Genomic DNA, 19,692 nt, shown 5'->3' with positions numbered 1-19,692 from the left:
CAGGTCTGCTGCTGTTGAGAGCCTGTAAAGTGAGTAGGTCTGCTGCTGTTGAGAGCCTGTACAGTGTGAACATACAGTGAGTGACATGGAACATTACCCTCCAGGCATACAGGAACACTCTTCCTGACACCTTATTTGTATATAACCACACATTCACACCCCCCCCCCCCCCCCCCCCCCCCCCGCCCTTTGCATAAACAATGGTAAAACTCTGTTTAATCCTAACCATTAAGTTATTATTGACACCTTCTTCCTCAAACAAAGGTGCTCATGTTCTGCCCTTCAACTGAAAACAGTACATCAACTAATCATGACAGATCAACTTTGGTCATCTTGTTAGATGCAGGAAAAATGCAACTTGAAAAGGATGTTACAATCTGAAAAGGCATTGGAAATGTATTCATGTCTGTTGCTGTAAAAAAGGGGGGAAATTAAATGTTTAAGGAAATTGTGTGTGTGTGTGTGGGGGGGTTCTTCTCTGACTCCTTTATGGTCAAATCATTTCTTTGCTGTGGTTTGGTTCAAGTTTTGGTCAGACTACGGGTTGAACTCCCCCTCAACCCTCTGGCTGGCTGTTAGTAATGCCCAATAAGCCCCACCCCTCATAGACTTAAATATATGTTTCTGTGTGAGTTTATTTAAGCAATATGGCCCGAGGTGGTATGGTGTATGGCCAACACCACGGCTGAGGGCTGTTCTTATACAATGTGGAGCGCTTGGCTGTGGTATATTGGCCATGTACCACCAACCCCTGAGTTGCCTTATAAACTGGTTATTAGATTAGTAAAAATAAATGTTTTGTCATACCCTTGGTATACCACGGCTGTCAGCATTCAGGGCTCGAACCACCCAGTTTATAATTGTGAAATATATGTTTATATTTAGCATCACAGTTGTACTGTAGTAGCTTCAGTTTAACAAATAAAAAAAAGATGTAACAAGTTATATCTTGTGTCCTCTTTGAAAATCTATGGTAGATAAACTGTTGCGTCTCTGTACTATAATGAATAGCAACTACTGTAGTATGTACCAAATACACCCGTGACCGTGTCATAAGAATATTTCCCACATTCTGGACTACTTTTGGCTCCCTATGTCGTAGAAAGACACACCATATCTCTCTGTCAACGTGGGGCTCCCGAGTGGCGCAGTGGTCTAAGGCACTGCATCTATGCTTGAGGTCTCCCTACAGACCAAGGTTCGATTCCAGGCTGTATCACAACCGGCCGTGATTGGGAGTCCCATAGGTCGGCGCACAATTGGCCCACCGTCGTTAGGGTTTGGCCGGGGTAGGCCGTCCATTGTAAATAAGAAATTGTTCTTAACTGACTTGCCCAGTTAAATGATCAAAATCTGCCAACTGACTGAGAAGGTAGGAAGTGTAGGCATGGTTTGTCTAAAGCCATAGGCTGTCATGACGATTTTCCCTAACCACTCACTCAGCCATGGGACTAATGAACAGCTACAGATGTCTGTGATGTATGCTGTAAGAATGTCACAGACAACGACAGTGTACCAGTGTGTGTGTGTGTGTCCTCCCTAGTGTTACAAAGGGAAGACTTACTGTAAACTTTCTAAGTTTACCAGTAAACAGAATTTGGTAACTTTTTCACGTTTTGGTGGGGAATTTTATAAAATTACATTTAGTGGCTTTTTTGGGTACTTGTCACAGGTGTGTGTAATCTCTCTCATTTAATAGCACTTAGATTGTGCTACTACCCTCCAATGAAGATTTGTTTTGTCAGTCATACATTTTATAAAAGTGGAATAGCCTTACATTAAAAATAGGAAACGATAGGGATAATGTTCCACTTCATATTCGTCATCCCCCAACATCATTATATGTGAAAATGGCACGTTTCTATGTTTCGTAGTTAAAAATATAGAGGAAGCTAAGTGTTTCCAATAACATCATCAACCATTATTAGACCATTTAATAGGCAATGCCAGCCCATAATTGGTTAAAAATCCCATGATGCATTGGAAACTTAGAAAGATTTCTTTTTTTTACTACAAAACATAGAAATGTGCAATTTTCACATGTTGGGATGGTGCTGGAGATGAGGTTGAAACCTTTCCCTACAAAGATTAAATAATGTGCATGTTTACAGTTTTTGTAGCATATTTAATCTATGTAGCACATTGTGAGTGGTAGGTCAGATTGTCAGAACACTGTAATATTGATATGAGAAACACTAAGGTCAATCCTGTCAAAGTTGAGTGTATTCTATGGTTTTATTAGTGTTTTCTCCTGTTGCTTTTGTCTCCCCCAGGATAATAGAATGCCAGGGCTTGCCTCTGATCAGTGGACAGAACTGTGATCCGTATGCCACTGTCTCGCTCGTTGGGCCTGCCAGGTAAGACTAGACTACAATCCTCTGCAGTGGCACATGATTATTAGCTCACTTCAATTGAACCCACATAGCTAATGCAATGTGTCAACATCTTAGGCTTTATATCCTTTATTCTTTCACATAGACCCCCCATTAGAAAGGTTTGAGTATATTTCTGACTCTTCTGTCTCCTTTAGGTCTGACCAGAAGAAAACAAAGGTGAAAAAGAAGACCAGCGACCCTCAGTTTGAGGAAACCTTTAACTTTGAGGTAAACTTAATTTACATCTGGGGGCTCATGTCATCTGTTTTCTTCCCAACAGAGGAAAACAGACTAAAATGGGGATGGACTAACAGGAATGCTCACATTTTGTTTTCCATTCCAAAATGTTTCAAACAGTTTTCCATTGCGTGCCCTAATGAACGCAACCTAGGTGTCTGGCTGGTTTTGACAGTTCATCAAATCAAAAAATGTTCACATGCACCGAGTACAGCGGGTGTTGACCTTACAGTGAAATGCTTATTACAAGCCCTTAACCAACAATGCAGTTTTAAGAAAATATCAACAAAAAAACAGCAGTAAATAACAATAGCTGGGCTACAGTATATACAGGGGGTACTGGTGTCGTGTGCGGGGGCACCAGTGTCGAGGTAATATGTACATGTAGGTAGAGTTAAAGTGACTATGCATAGATAATAAGAGATTAGTAGAAGGTGTGGGGGGGGGGCAGGCAATGCAAATAGTCTGAGTTGGCATTTGATTAGCTGTACAGGAGTCTTATGACTTGGGGTAGAAGCTGTTTAGAAGCCTCTTGGACCTAGACTTGGTGATCTGGTACCGCTTGCTGTGCGGTAGCAGAGAGAACAGTCTATGACTAGGGTGGCTGGAGTCTTTGTCAATTTTTAGGGCCTTCCTCTGACACCGCCTGGTATAGAGGTCCTGGATGGCAGGAAGCTTGGCCCCAGTGATGTACTGGGCCGTACGCACTACCCTCTAGTGCCTTGCGGTCAGAGGCTGAGCAGTTGCCATACCAGTGATGCAACCCGTCAGGATGCTCTCAATGGTGCAGCTGTAAAACCTTTTGAGAATCGGAGAACCCATGCCAAGTCTTTTCAGTCCCCTGAGGGGGAATAGGTTTTGTCGTTCCCTCTTCATGACTATCTTGGTGTACTTGGACCATGTTAGTTTGATGTTGACGTGGAAGCCAAGGAACTTGAAGCTCTCAACCTGCTTCACTACAGCCCCGTCAATGTTAAGGAATGTGTGCTCAGTCCTCCTTTTCCTGTTGTCCACAATCAACTCCTTTGTCTATGGGAGAGGTTGTTGTCCTTGCACCACTCGGTCGGGTTTCTGACCTCCTCTCTATAGGCTGTCTCATCGTTGTAGGTGATCAGGCCTACCACTGGTGTCATCAGCAAACTTAATGATGGTGTACTTAATGATGGTGTTGGAGTCGTGCCTGGCTGTGCAGTCATGAGTGAACAAGGAGTACAGGAGGGGACTGAGCACACACCCCTGAGGGGCCCACGTGTTGAGGATCAGCGGATGTGTTGTTACCTACCCTTACCACCAGGGGGCAGCCCGTCAGGAAGTCCAGGATCCAGTTGCAGAGGGAGGAGTATAGTCCTAGGTTCCTTAGCTTAGTGATGAGCTTTGAGAGCACTATGGTGTTGAACGCTGAGCTGTAGTCAAGGAATAGCATTCTCACATCAGTGTTTCTTTTGTCTAGGTGTGAAAGGGCAGTGTGGAGTGCAATAGAGATTGCATCATCTGTGGGGTCTAGGGTTTCTGGGATAATGGTGTACATGTGAGCCATGACCAACCTTTCAAAGCATTTCATGGCTACAGATGTGAGTGCTACGGGTCGGTAGTCATTTAGGCAGGTTACCTTAGTGTTCTTGGGCACAGGGACTATGGTGGTCTTGAAGCATGTTGGTATTACAGACTTAGACAGGAAGAGTTTGAAAATGTCAGTGAAGACACTTGCCAGTTGGTCAGCACATGCTCGGAGTACCGTCCTGGTAATCCGTCTGGCCCAGTGGCCTTGTGAATGTTGACCTGTTTAAAGGTCTTACTCACATCGGCTGCAGAGAGTGTGATCACACAGTCGTCCGGAACAGCTGATGCTCTCATGCATGTTTCAGTGTTACTTGCCCTTGAAGTGAGCATAGAAGTTATTTAGCTCGTCTGGTAGGCTTGTGTCACTGGGCAGCTCTCGGCTGTGCTTCCCGTTGTAGTCTGTAATAGTTGGCTAGCCCTGCCACATCGAACGGTGTAGTACAATTCGATCTTAGTCCTGTATTGACGCTTTACCTGTTTGATGGTTTGTCAGAGGGCACAGCGGGATTTCTTATAAGCTTCCGAGTCCAGCTCCTTGAAAGCGGCAGCTCTACCCTTTAGCTCAGTGCGAATGTTGCCTGTAATCCATTGCTTCTGGTTGGGGTAAGTACATACAGTCACTGTGGGGACGATGTCCTCGATGCACTTATTGATAAAGTCAGTGACTGATGTGGTGTACTCCTCAATGCCATCGGAAGAATCCCGGAACATATTCCAATCTGTGCTAGCAAAAGAGTCCTGTAGTTTAGCATCTGCTTCATCTGACCACTTTTTTTTTTTTAATAGACCGAGTCAATGGCGCGTCCTGATTTAATTTTTGATTGTAGACTGGAATCAGGAGGATAGAATTATGGTCAGATTTGCCAAATGGAGGGTGAGGGAGAGTTTTGTATGCGTCTCTGTGTGTGGAGTAAAGGTGGTCACATTTTTTCCCCCTCTGGTTGCACGTTTTAACATGCTTATAGAAATGAGGTAAAACTGATTTAAGTTTCCCTGCATTAATGTCCCCCGCCACTAGGACCGCCTCCTCTAGATGAGCGTTTTCCTGTTTGCTTATGGCCGTACACAGCTCATTGAGTGTGTTTTTAGTGCCAGCATTGGTCTGTTGTGGTATGTAGACAGCTATGAAAAATACAGATGATAAACTTTCTAGGTAGATAGTGTGGTCTACAGCTTATCATGAGATACTCTACCTCAGGCGAGCAAAACCTCGAGACTTACTTAGATATCGTGTGCCAGTTGTTGTTTACATATGCATAGGCCCCCGCCCTGTGTCTTACCAGAGGCTGCTGTTCTGTCCTGCCGATAGTGTATAACCCACCAGCTGTGGGTTGTTAATGTCGTCTTTCAGCCACGACTCGGTGAAACATAAGATATTACAGTTTTTAATGTCCCGTTGGTAGGATATACATGCTTTCAGTTCGTCCCATTTTATTTTCCAGCGATTGAACGTTAGCTAGCAGGACGAAAGGCAGATTAGCTACCCGTCACTTGATCCTCACAAGACACCCTGATCTTTTTCCGCAAAATCTCAGTTTCCTTCTCCAGCTAATGATTGGTATCTGGGCCTGGTCGGGTGTCTGTAGTAGTATATCCCTCCTGTCCGACTCATTGAAGAAAAACTGTTTAATCTGAGGTGAGTAATCGCAGTTCTGATGTCCAGAAGCTCTTTTCGGTCATAAGAGACGGTAGCAGCAACATTATGTACAAAACAACGCAAAAAATATTTTAAAAAATAGCATGGTTGGTTAAGAGCCGTTAAGACTGCAGCCATCCCCTCCGGCGCCATCACGTTAGCTCGTCTGAGTTGGTATTTGCTGGAGAAGACTGATGTAAATTCCGTCTTGTTGTTGTCCTCAGGTCACAAGGCCCAACAGTTACACAAAAAAGTCTAATTTCCAAGTAGAGGAGGAGGACATTGAAAAGCTGGAGATCAAGTGAGTGTACCGTCTCCCCTTTCCCCTCTTTTCCTCATCTTTCCTCTCCTCCTTTCTCTTCTATTTTTCTCTTCTCTTTTCTCCTTCCGCTTTTCTCTCCTTTTTTTTTTATTTTTTTACTTCTCTTCTTTTTTTTTCCTATCTTCCTTCTGACCTTTAACAGAACATCTGTGGGTTGGATTTTTTCCACACACTGACAAACAGACCACCATACCTCCATCTCTCTGGAGCGACTTCTGGGATGTAATCAGAAGAGGATTTTTCAAGTGTGTTTCAACTCAACCAGATTTGATTGGATTGTGTTAGTCACAACCAGTGTAGTGTGTAATGCAAAGTTGGTGGTTAAGGACCTGTGGGGTTTGTGTCTCTGTTTGCGTCACCTACAGCCGACTGACTCATAGCTACATAGCTCACTGGGTTTACAGTCGGGTAAGACTAGGCTGGGCCGAGAGAGGTAAACACATGCATGACTTTCAGGTTTGGATTTGAGGTGATTTTAATTGCATGTGTATTTTTTTAAGTGTACTGCAATTTGTATACTTCACACCGGTAAGGAGTAACTCATTGTATTTTGTGTTTATGTGTTGAGATTGATGTGGTTGTGTTTTCCATGAGAGTGCCAGCCAGCCAATGGTAAGTGGTGTGTTTGGAAGGGGAAGGGGCATTGGTCCCTTTTTCGTAGATTTTTATAGTGTATTTGCAAATATCACATTCACTTAGTATGTGTGATTGAGTGTTTCTCTCTTTGTCTCTCTGTGTGTGTGTGTGTCTGCAGAGTTGACTTGTGGAACAATGGGAATTTGGCGCAGGATGTCTTCCTTGGGGAGACGCGGGTATCTGTCAAGATCCTGCGAAATGACCACATTCACAGGGCCTGGTAAGAACGGTGACACATCACACAACACCACAGCTTCACCTCGCACATTGTCTTCCTGATGCTTCCGCGCCAGGTCACTCACACTAACTCAAGAGATTTCGCATACTGACGCAACAATATGCAAAGGTGCACGTAGCGTCCGCATGCCCACAGGAGCCCACAGCTCTAACTTCTAACTACAAACACACTGGTTGCATTCGAAAGTGGCATGCTATTCCTTCTACACTGCATTACTTTGTACCAGAGCCACATAGTCTACCAGGGAAATCGGGTGACCGTGACACACTTTCTTTCTCTCACATGGACACGTCGTGCACTCACTGCACGCAGCCACACGCCTGCTGCTGCTGCGCTCAACCTGAAGAATGTAATCTGACTGCCGCGCTAGCTAGCTGAAATGAATAGACTGATTAGCAGATGACAGATAAGGGGACATGACACAGAGGGTCTTACGTACTCTGCTGCTACTCGCCTCGTTTTATCAGCCACAACAATCCGGCGACTCTGACATCACACCCCTCACAGTGCTGACCTTCTTTTCTGCGTAGATCCGTGGATGCTAGATCAGATCTGCACATTGTGAGGTGGATGTTAAAAAGGCCCATACTCACAAATAATCTGAGGGGTACTGTTGATCTAGGATCATGTTCCCCCTGTCCATGTAATCTTATTCATTATGATTTAAAAGGCACAACGGATCCTACAATATAGCAGTCCTGCTGCAATACTCTTTGTGAATAGAGGAATAAGGGCACATCCAGTTCCTTGATATTTTTTCTACTTAATAGTGAGTTTTTCTCTAGTCAGATTTTTTGTATTTTTTTGTATTGTAATTTCATTATTTCCATTTATATCTGGCGCTAATAGTGGAATTATAGTGTTTCACAGTATTACTTACCTGCCAGTGTTGTGATTGGCTATGATATTCGCCTATTGATTTCTCCCGCCAGAACAGCGTCTGGCGGGAAAACTGAAAACTGTTCTGACTTTGGCTGTGTTATCTACTGGAAATCACTATCATTTCCTGGTAGCTAAAATTTGACACCTCTCTCAATTTCAGTTTACCTGAGAAAATAAGCACTGAATATTGTAGGGAATCATTGTATTATTTTTGCAGCTGTTGTCGGTTTTGGTCTACTAGCTTCAAACAGCGGTTTCTGAAATTATACAAAATCCTACGTATAGGACCTTTAACAATATATAATTGGAGATGAACCTGTGCCAGATCCTGTCCCCCGGTCTAGCAGCTCTATATCTGTGGTACTTTTTTGGACTGGTTACTTCCGTCGTCTTCAGACTGCTTTGAACACTGCGATGGTGGTGTTCTGTAAACTGTGTGTGTGTGTGCGCCTCTAGGTGATAAGGGATTATGCAGATACTGATCTATGTGTTTTGCATGAGGGCCGTGAGACTAGTGTGTGGGTGTCAGTTTGCATGGAGACAGCAGAACCCCATCTACTGTAGAGGGAGGGAGAGAAAGCCAGGGATGATCTATACATACACTCTAACATACAGACCCACAACTCGGCTGAACAAAATGTATATTGATCTATTGACTGTCCCAGAATACATGGGCTCAACGGAAGTTTCTGGGTGTCTGAGTACTGCAGTACGATTACAGTTCAAGCAGATTAGAGACAAACATAGCTGCAGCTTTCGAAGTGATGAAGAGTTCCAGCCTGATGTAAATCTGTGAAAACTGCTCCATCTGTTGGTGGCTAGGCAGCTATACAGGCTCACCCAGCTCATTCACACACTGCTTAAACACTCAGCTTAATTGCTCAACTATGCATTGTTTTTCGCGTTCTGTTTGAAATCTTTGCGTAGTTTTGTTATTTTATTTTAAAGCTACTACACTACCAGAGGTGTAAAACTCTAACTCCAAAGATTTTTTTGATATAAATGCTACTTTATTATGTTTGTTTAATCGATGTGGACAGGAAATGGATTTCAAAATGAAAAGCACTATATGGCTGAAAACGTCACATGTCATGACCCATGTTGAGGACAGCATTGACAGCATCATTTGCGTCTCACCACTAGGGTTGTGAAATTCTGTCAACTTTGCCAAAACTCCCAGTTTTTCCAGACATTCTGGTTGGAGGACTCCAGATGTCCTGATTCCATTAAGCTTTCAACCGGTATTTCTATATTTAATCCTGGACATAAGTTATCGGAAATGTGCAACCCGACTCACCACTGTCAAATACAAATGTGTCGGCTGGCCATCACTCTTAACGCTGACTGGGTGTGTTTTGTTGGGTGTCTTTCTCTGGTCCACAGGTATCTCCTCCAGCCTAAAGGAAACGGGAAGTCCAAGACAGACGACCTGGGCTCTCTGAGGCTCAACGTAACCTACACCGAGGACAATGTGCTGCCATCCGCCTGCTACACACCGCTCCGCACGCTGCTGCTCAAGTCCCCAGACATTAAGGTACTAACCTCAGACCGGTCTTGTTCACACACCTGGTCCGCCTGAATGGTACATTATGCTCATTAAGGAACTTAAAGGGATGCTAGCTGATACCCGTATGCTTCCAGTCATTGTGCTAACGCTAGTTAGCATTGGCTCGGGAAACTATCTCAAACTTCCTTCATACTGGACACAGACATAACAATGGCATCTACAAGTTCATCTGACTCAGGGGAAGTAGATACAGGGCCTCATTGCCCAAATCCCCAAGTTTCCCTTTAAGGAAGAAAGTGTACAATAGTGTACAATAGAGGACGCATAGTTTTTGACAAATTGTTGGTCCTATCAGTGGCCAACCATCGCCCACAGACCCCACTGTGTATTCCACACCGCTGCCAGTAGTTTGAAATGAGTGGTGGCCGTTTACACATTGAATTGCGGTCAACTAATAACCATTAGTGGCTGACCAATCATCGCTCACAGTATGGTGCCTTTTGAGAATAAGGGAATTTTTTTCAGAACCTCTCTGTCCCCCCTACCTCTCTCCATTTATCTCTCTTCCCCCTCTCAGCCCATCTCGGCGTCAGCAGCCCACATTCTGGGGGACATCTGCAGGGAGAGGTATGAGGCGGTGCTGCCCGTGGTCCGCCTGCTGCTCCACCACAGCCGCCTGGTGCCCTTCGTCTCCGCCATCACTGTCCTGGAACTGGAGAACACTCAGTGAGTAGTACACACTTCTCCTGGGCCCTATCGGCTCTGGACAAAAGTAGTGCTCTATATAGTGAATAGGCATCCTGTCCTCTGACCCCCGTCTTGTCTGTCTAGGGAGGCCAACACCATTTTCCGTGGCAACTCCCTGGCAACGCGCTGCATTGACGACATGATGAAGATTGTAGGGCGGAGCTACCTGACCGTCACCCTGAAGCCTGTATTGGATGAGGTAATGTACATATGTTACCTGGGGAATAATGTGAGAAAATTGATTAGATCAACACCGATCCTAAGAAGTAAGCCCTGCTATGAACCACATCGTAGAAGCTCATTTCATAACCTAGGAACAACATGTTTGAAAAATTTTTTCGTAGATTTGTGACTCCAACAAAACCTGTGAGATTGACCCGATCAAACTGAAAGAAGGAGACAACGTTGAAGTCAACAAGGTACAGTATACATTTGTCCGGTGCATCGCAAGCTGTCTATCAGTGTATTGTCTAGTAGTGGGGTGGTATACAGAAAGAACTGTTAAAATAAGTGTGTGTGTGTTCACGATGTGCATGTCCGTCCTCTCCAGGAGAACCTGCAGGGGTACGTTCAGAAGGTGTTCTCGTCCATCACCCAGTCCAGCTCCAGCTGTCCCCCGCTCATGTGTGACGTGTTCCGCTCGCTGCGTCACATGGCCTCCAAGCGGTTCCCAGGTGAGCGGGGCATCACACGCATCTTCGTCCTCTCTCCTCACCTTCATCCTACCTCATCCTCAGCAGGATTGCAAAGTTCTGGAAACCTTTCCAAAGTTCCTGGGTTTTAAAAATAATCCTGTTTGGGGAATTGCTAAACTTTCAGGGAAAGTTTCTGGAGTTTTTCAACCCTATTCCTCAGTCACAGCTCTCTCATCAATACTCACTGTGCCTCATCACATTAGAGAGAATGTCCACTAACCACAAATCAAGTTTCTGAGATGTTTTCATACCACAAATGTAGGGTTGATTTTGTGTAAGTCCCTTTTTATAAGCATTAGTGTAGAAAGGTCCAGGTCTCTATCCAAAGGAGATTAGATACAGAAATATTATGCCAATCTTTCCCAAGTATTATCTAGTTACTTTTACAGAGTGGTTTTTATAAAGTATCTTCCATCAGTAAGCAGCATGTTGTAGAGACCATGTCCACCATGAGGTGGAGCCAGAAGACTGACTAAAGTGCAGGAGATTGTCTCATAGTATGTATGACAGAGGCCCTTCAAGTAGAAGCTACTGAATCTGTGAGAAGGTCCTGTTAATGTGTAGTGTTGGAACTTTGTATGAGCCATGTTCTCATAAACCGCTATGCTCATATGAATTGGCACCTTTTTAATGGTAGGAGGAGCATGACCTGTGTATGTCTGTGTGTGTGTTTGTAAAAGTGTGTGTACTGTGGACAGCAATGCACAGTCCCAAATCAATTATTGTACCCTTTGTTGATCTGAAAGTAGTGGATGGGTATCAACCCTGATATAGGGTCTTTGCTTACGCCAATCCCGATCCAGTCCTTTCAAATCCACTAGGTGAGTCAATAAGGTCCAGGGAACAGTCTGGAACTGGAGATCAGTCTGGAACTGGGCCTGTCCCAGTTGTTAGCCTGTCTGGTGTCAATGGGTGTATCTGCATTGCTTGCTGTTTGGGGTTTTAGGCTGAGTTTCTGTACAGCACTTTGTGACATCGGCTCATGTAAAAAGGGCTTTATAAATACATTTGATTGATTGATTTGATTAATGGGATAGTTCACCAAATTAAAAAAATGACATCCTAGTTTTCTCACCTTGTGAGCAGTCAATGGATAAGGACAGGTAGAAAAGCTTTATTTTTATTTGTGCTTCTCCTGTCCCCTAATCTGTCCTCTACACGCTCCTCCTCCTTCTCTCCCTTCTCTCCCTTCCTCCTCTCCCCTGCAGATGATCCTCACGTCCAGTATTCAGCAGTCAGCAGCTTCGTGTTCCTGCGCTTCTTCGCCGTTGCCGTTCTCTCGCCACACACCTTCCAGCTCCGCCCACACCATCCTGTGAGTACGCCCATATGCCTATGTTTTTTACATTTGTGTCACATAGGAGGTATCCCAAGTGTTTGCACTTTAGTGTTGACTTAGAAGTGGCGCAGTGGTGTAAGGCACTGCATCTCAGTGCTTGAGGCGTCACTACAGACACCCAGGTTCGAATCCAGGCTGTATCACAACCGGACGTGATTGGGAGTCCTATACAGCGGTGCACAATTGGCCCAGTGTCGTCCCGGTTTGGCTGGTGTAGGCCGTCATTGTAAATAAGAATTTGTTCTTAACTGACTTGCCTAATTAAATAAAGGTATAAAAAAATATATATTAATTTAGAAGCGGGACCTCACTGCTGCTAAATCATTAACACCACTCCCAGAAATATGATTAGAAAATAGATTTTTTTTACTAAATATTTATTCTGAGACCTGCTTTTCAGATAATTGACAAAATCTTGCGCTAAGTGCTTTTTCTACTTACCCAGAGTCTGATCTCATGGATACCAATTTTGTCTCAACATGCAGAAGTTGCTAACTAGCCTTAGCGCAATTGCTAACTAGCATTAGCACAATGACTGGAAGTCTTTGGAACAGCTAGATTTTGTGCTAGTAAGCATTTACTCACAAACATACTTCAAACTGCACACAGACATAAAAATGGTATCCATGAGTTTGTCTGACTAGGTAAGTTGAAAAAGAGCTTTATTGCCAAAATCTGTTTAAAATCAGTGACAAGTTATAACATATATTTGTAGCAAACCAAGCGAGCAGTGCCCTCGAATGAGAGTCATGAGTGCACAGCCACTGCTTGCTCTTAATCTCCCTTTAGTGCAGTGGCGCGCATCAGTTATATTTTAAGATGGTGTCAACATAATTACATTTTCATGCATTTTGGTTTAAAATGTTCAACTGATTTCTTTTTTAAAAGGACATCCCAAATAATGTACATTCTACTCATTTAGCAGACACTCTTAATGTAGTGAGTACACACACACTAGTTAATGCATATTTTTTCATATTTAGTTCATACTGGTCCCCTATGGGAATTGAACCCATAACCCTGGCATTGCAAGTGCCATGCTCTACCAACTGATCCACACGGGACCACTTAAACTCTTCCATGAACAAATCGCACCAGCAGTTACCAGAAGCTACAATGGAAAAACAAACATTGACATCCAGGAACACTTTTGAACGACCAAGTAGCTCCCAAGTAAAGTAGGCTAGGCTACCGACAATGACTAAACCAAGCACGAAACACTAGTCAACTGTTTGATTATAAAGTTGCTCTAGGCCTAGCCTACTAACAAACTGAATTGTTAGCCAAGTTGTTCTAATGAATCCTATTTAGCCTATGATATTACTGTGTTGGCCTAATTAGCATTTTACAGTGTCATTTATTAGTAAATGTACCTGTACTGTAGCCTAAATGTTAGAATTGGGTCCTACAGGTCATAGGCCTATTTCTTTTTTCAAAACCACAGGACAATCGTTTCACTTAGATTACTGCAGTAAACCCATCCCCTAGCTTTCTGGAGGGATATGTGGTTAAACATGAGCATCACTCAAAGCATTTCATACCATTTTAAATGGTAAGAGTCTGTGAATATTACTGCTGAAGTACATGTTCATTGGTCCTTGAAAAGAAGGCCTAGAGCATCTATCATGGATTTAGGAAGGTGCGGTGAGGGGCCAGAGGTGTGTTACTACTCTCCTCTAATCTGCCAGCCAGTGGTTGCACACATACAACAACCACTGAGCCCCCCCCCATAGGGGGCAGTGTTGGACCAGATCTCTATATGGGCCAGGTTAGCCAGGTGTTGTAAAACAGTGGATTTTCCAGACATGCAACACTGTGTGGGCGTGTGGGACAAGGCTCTTAGATTTAATCTCCCAGGGGAGATGGTGAATATATGGAGCTATCCACAGGTGTCTATCCACGGGCCACTGGCCTCCCACAGAGAGGGGGAGGAATGCAGAAGGAGCCCTGTTCATTATAATGAGGAAGGGAGCCAGAGGGGGGCAGAAGAGAAGGAAGGAGAGGGGAGAACCCTGGTCATTATAGTGAGGCCCACTTGGCAGCGTCCAGTACTCTACTCCTTGCCTCAGTGGAGCACAGCCATATATATACATACACACACACACACACACAGGCTAGGCTCCTGGTTTCTCTGCCAGGCTCCTGTAGTTCTTGAAGAGAGGGCCGCTATGAGACGCTGGGGGCTGCTGCCATAGCAGTATCACACACACCAGACCTAACAACCTGCATGCATTTTGAGTACCATGCACACAATTTGAGGTCAAAGTATACTGGTATGAAAACTAGAGTTGTGTGTGTGTGTGTGGTACTCCTCTGATCTGCCAGCCAGTGGTTGCTTATGATGCGTTGTTGATGCTGGAGACTATTAGACCCCTGAGGAGATGGAGATTTGCCTTCTATCATTCCCAGAAGCTCCTCCACAGATGGAGCTGAAGGGAGCGGTTGGACCCTTTCGTAACGGGTAGAATTCTGTGGCAGGCTGAAACTATATGGAAACCAGGGCTGACTAAAAAGCATGCAAAGAACCCATTTAGCACAGCAGAACGAAGTAGCAGTGGCTTTAAACGTGAATGTACATTCACTATAGGCCTACATCATGCCATACCTGTTGCATGTACATTTCCCAAATTTGAGGATGTTCCAATGATGGAATGGTGTGTAGGCTACTCCAAACTTCCTATGTTTGTCAAACCATTTTTATGTTTAGTAAAATAAATGTTCCAAAAATAAGATGCCGTCAAAACAAGATAAAAATGCTTAATAATTCTTGAACCTCAAATTACATATTTGGAAGGGTAGATTAGATATGTGGTTCTGAATGGATTCCCGGGGACCCTCAGGGAGAGCACACTGTTATATCATCAAACCCTTGATTTATTGAGTTAGGAGTGTTCTTACTGGGTTAGAACAAAAATGAGGGTCCCCCATGATTTGATTTGATAAACTGGATTAATTTGCATATACTCCAGAATGAAGAGTGAACAGATGATTTGCAATTAATTGCAAAGTCCCTCTGCCATGCAAATGAACTGAATCCCCCAAAAAACATTTCCACTGCATTTCAGCCCTGCCACAAAAGGACTGGCTGACATCATGTCAGTGACTCTCTCGTTAACACAGGTGTGAGTGTTGACAAGGACAAGGCTGGAAATCACTCTGTCATGCTGATTGAGTTCCAATAACAGACTGGAAGCTTTAAACGGAGGGTGGTGCTTGGAATCATTGTTCTTCCTCTGTCAAATATGGTTACCTGCAAGGAAACACGTGCCGTCATCATTGCTTTGCACAAAAAGGGCTTCACAGGCAAGGATATTACTGCTAGTAAGATTGCACCTAAATCAACCATTTATCGGATCATTAAGAACTTCAAGGAGAGCGGTTCAATTGTTGTGAAGGCTTCAGGGCGCCCAAGAAAGTCGAGCAAGCTCCAGGACCGGCTCCTAAAGTTGATTCAGCTGCGGGATCGGGGCACCACCAGTACAGCGCTTGCTCAGGAATGGCAGCAGAAGAAGACAAGGTGAGCACTACCAATCAGTCCTGTGTCATGCCAACAGTAAAGCATCCTGAGACCATTCATGTGTGGGTTTGCTTCTCAGCCAAGGGAGTGGGCTCACTCACAATTTTGCCTAAGAACACAGCCATGAATAAAGAATGGTATGAACACATCCTCCGAGAGCAACTTCTCCCAACCATCCAGGAAAAGTTTGGTGACGAACAATGCCTTTTCCAGCATGATGGAGCATCTTGCCATAAGGCTAAAGTGATAACGAAGTGGCTCGGGGAATAAAACATCGATATTTTGGGTCCATGGCCAGGAAACTCCCCAGACCTTAATCCCATTTAGAACTTGTGGTTAATCCTCAAGAGGTGGGTGGACAAACCAAAACCCACAAATTCTGACAAACTCCAAGCATTGATTATACAAGAATGGGCTGCTATCAGTCAGGATGTGGCCCAGAAGTTAATGGACAGCATGCCAGGGCAGATTGTGGAGGTCTTGAAAAAGAAGGGTCAACACTGCAAATATTGACTCTTTGCATCAACTTCATGTAATTGTCAATAAAAGCCTTTGACATTTATGAAATGCTTTTAATTATACTTCAGTATTCCATAGTAACATCTGACAAAAATATCTAAAGACACTGAGGCAGCAGACTTTGTGAAAATTCATATTTGTGTCATTCTCAACTTTTTGGCCACGACTGTACACATAAGACTCTATTGTGTCAAGTGTTTCCCCTATAATAATTTAGCAGGGGTGCCCTGCTGCTGTGCTGTTGTGATATAAACTGGGTTGTATTCATTAGGGCATGCAATAGATAACATTTTTTTTTTACAATTTTTTTTGCAATGGAACATGAAAATTTGTGTTCGTAATTAACAATAAGTAATCCCTCCCTGTTTCAGTTTAATTTGATTCAGTTTGGTTCCTAATGAACATGACCCTGGTATTTGACCGTGCTTTGTACACTCCTCTGTCAGGACCTTGAGGTCTCCCGAACACTCACTCTCATCTCCAAGACCATCCAGACTCTGGGTAGCTGGGGGAGCCTGTCCAAAAACAAACTGGTATGTATGAATGTCTCTTATCAGCCTCTCCAACATGCTTATCAATCTTCCCTTGTGTATATCAGTCGGTCAACATGTCTATCAATCATTTAATTCCCACTGGGCACAGACGTCAGTTCAACGTCTAAATTTGATTTACATTTGGTTGAGTTGTCAACGAACATGAATTCAACGTGAAATCAACAAAACATTTCACTAAGTCATTGGATTTAGGTTTAAAAGTTGGGTGAAAAAAAGACATTGCCTTTTACGTTGATTACTTTTTGCAAATCCAATTAGTTTTCCATGTTGATTCAACATCATCATAGATTTTTGGGGGTTGAAGTAACGTGGACACAACGTTGATTTAACATGTTTTTGCCCAGTGGGTTGTGTCTGTTGGTCCGCTCTGAACAAAACTAACACTTTGTGACTGTTTTGTCTTTAGTCTAGTTTTAAAGAATCCTACATGTATGATTTCTTCAAATCATTCCAAGAAGACAAATGTATTGAAAAAGTAAAAAAGGTGAGTTTTTGGTTGTGAAGCGACCTTCCTATTACATTTTGATTTTGTAGGCCATGTGTCAAACTCAAGGTTTTACCAACCTCATGTTGGTAAATCTCTTTTCCATGTTAGTTTTGTATGTATTGCTGATTTAGCTGTGTGTGTGTGTGTAGTTCCTAGATGAGATCTCCTCCAACGTCAGTAAGGAGTCCAGCGGGGTGGAAGACTCTGTGGTTCTCAAAGAGGGGTGAGTGGCTCACATCCAGTTATTGATTATAGCTAGTGGAGTAAAGATAATGTGTCCTTTTCCTGGACTGAAAGTAATTTTTAGTCCAGGACTAAATCTTTAAACTTAATTTTAAAAGTTTGGTGTCATAACTAGGGCCAGGAGTTTGTCTTGACCAGAGGGGTTTGTCGTTAAGCGGGATCATTAACTTAGCTAGCTAACTAACTCTAATAAACAGTCCTGTATATTGATTGGTTGATTTTCTGGTTCATAAAGAAAGCTACACATAAATATTGGTTGTTAGCTGTGAAGTTAAACTTACTGTGCCAATATCAAGGGACTATTTATTTTGCTTCAGGGAGATACAGAAGCGGGCCCAGGGAAGGAAACGCATCGGCAAGAGGAACTTCAAGAAGAGGTGGCTCAGAGTGACCAACAGGGAGCTCTCCTACCACAAGCACAGAGGTGTGACATGCGCACACACACTCCCACACATACACCAACCACACACACACCACAACTACTGAGCCCCCCCATAGGGGGCAGTGTTGGACCAGATCTCTCTATGGGCCAGGTTAGCCAGGTGTTGTAAAACAGTGGATTTTCCAGACATGTAACACTGTGGGCGTGTGGGACAAGGCTCTTAGATTTAATCTCCCAGGGGAGATGGTGAATATATGGCGCTATCCACAGGTGTCTATCCACGGGCCACTGGCCTCCCACAGAGAGGGGTAGGAATGCAGAAGGAGCCCTGTTCATTATAATGAGGAAGGGAGCCAGAGAGGGGCAGAAGAGAAGGAGGGAGAGGGGAGAACCCTGGTCATTATAGTGAGGCCCACTTGGCAGCGTCCAGTACTCTACTCCTTGCCTCAGTGGAGCACAGCCATATATACACACACACACACACACACACTAGGCTCCTGGTTTCTCTGCCAGGCTCCTGTAGTCCTTGAAGAGAGGGCGGCTATGAGACGCTGGGGGCTGCTGCCATAGCAGTATCACACACACCAGACCTAACAACCTGCACGCATTTTGAGTACCATGAACACAATTTGAGGTCAAAGTATACTGGTTTGAAAAACTATCCAAAAATAGGCTTCTAGTTGGCACATTGTGGTTTTTGACCTGACCGTCTGAAGTTGGAGCTGAGCCAATCAGAGGACTTGAGCGAGGACGAAACAAATATCTAGTTCTCTGCTTTGTCACCAATGACAACAAGACATGTTGCAATAAAGCCTAGTAATCAGACCTAACTTGATGGATTAGGTCGGGGATGGAGATCTGCAATAAATGTAATAGGCCTAGTCTAGTTTCATATTCCAAATAGCCTACAATAAGCTACACTACAACATCCAGTAAATCCCTAAACAAAATGAATAAGCCAGTTTACATTTTCACTAGACTATCCACATAAATATATCTATTTATTAGAATAATCATTACCCCTAATGTAACCATAAAAAGGCGAGTCATTGAATATACCTTTATTATTCCCCACAGACCCTACCACCCTTACCCCAATTGGAGTAAATCAATAAACACTTAGGCTTCTACCTTCAGTTTATCTTATACACATTTTACAGACACAATCTATTTTACAATAGTTATATTTAGTTTGTTTTTAGTCCTTCCTCTATTTCTGATGTCCATCCAGTTTGATTTCTATTTGTAACTGTGCTATTTCACAACATTTTTGAACCTATATACATTTTACAGACCCCATATCTTTTACATTGGTTATCTTGTTATTAGTCCCACCCTTCAGCTCCATTCAACCCCTCCCATCCATCTCTTAACACCATCCATTTTGGAATTCTATTTGCCATATATTTTTAAACTGTGCTGTGAAGCTTTACAAAAGTACTGAACCTTTCTATTCTCATAGCTTTTACAGATTGTAATTTAAAAAACAAAAATTTTTGCTAAAATAAATATATTATTGATTGATTGACTATGGCTTTTCAAATCACCCTGTATTGCTATCTGCAGCATTAGTTCTAGGCAAATGTTGCAATTCTTCAGCCATTCCTGGACCTGTGACCAAAAACGAGCTACATATGGACAATGCCAAAATAAATGATCTAATGACTGCCTCCTCACAGCAAAATCTGCAGAGCTGGGAAGATTGTACCCCCATATATATAACATTCGAAGTTTTGAAGCCGACATTATTTTGCATATCAATTCATAAACCATGTGCCATGGAATTGGTACATAGAAAATCTCTTCCCAACTATTT

At 43.4% G+C, this 19,692-nt stretch overlaps 1 protein-coding gene and 1 non-coding gene across 2 annotated transcripts in view; one reads left to right on the top strand and one right to left on the bottom strand.

Annotated features, from left to right (window-relative positions):
• The window catches only part of rasa2 (RAS p21 protein activator 2), a 44,423-nt gene that overhangs the window by 13,197 nt on the left and 11,534 nt on the right, over window positions 1-19,692 (top strand). The window contains exons 6-19 of the mRNA XM_021587711.2: window positions 2,274-2,357; window positions 2,531-2,603; window positions 6,033-6,109; window positions 6,885-6,986; window positions 9,270-9,420; window positions 9,971-10,119; window positions 10,225-10,339; window positions 10,485-10,559; window positions 10,691-10,814; window positions 12,044-12,150; window positions 16,657-16,743; window positions 17,171-17,248; window positions 17,401-17,474; window positions 17,812-17,918. Of these exons, the coding sequence (XP_021443386.1) occupies window positions 2,274-2,357; window positions 2,531-2,603; window positions 6,033-6,109; window positions 6,885-6,986; window positions 9,270-9,420; window positions 9,971-10,119; window positions 10,225-10,339; window positions 10,485-10,559; window positions 10,691-10,814; window positions 12,044-12,150; window positions 16,657-16,743; window positions 17,171-17,248; window positions 17,401-17,474; window positions 17,812-17,918 (1,403 nt within the window). The remainder of the gene's footprint in view (window positions 1-2,273; window positions 2,358-2,530; window positions 2,604-6,032; window positions 6,110-6,884; window positions 6,987-9,269; window positions 9,421-9,970; window positions 10,120-10,224; window positions 10,340-10,484; window positions 10,560-10,690; window positions 10,815-12,043; window positions 12,151-16,656; window positions 16,744-17,170; window positions 17,249-17,400; window positions 17,475-17,811; window positions 17,919-19,692) is intronic.
• On the bottom strand, window positions 13,165-13,240 carry trnaa-ugc. The gene has a single exon. It is a non-coding gene; the product is annotated as a tRNA-Ala (tRNA).

This window comes from Oncorhynchus mykiss, chromosome 27, assembly GCF_013265735.2.
Source record: "Oncorhynchus mykiss isolate Arlee chromosome 27, USDA_OmykA_1.1, whole genome shotgun sequence".
NCBI lineage: Eukaryota > Metazoa > Chordata > Actinopteri > Salmoniformes > Salmonidae > Oncorhynchus > Oncorhynchus mykiss.
Note: the sequence above shows the minus strand (reverse complement) of the source record. Positions and strands in the feature narration are given on the sequence as shown.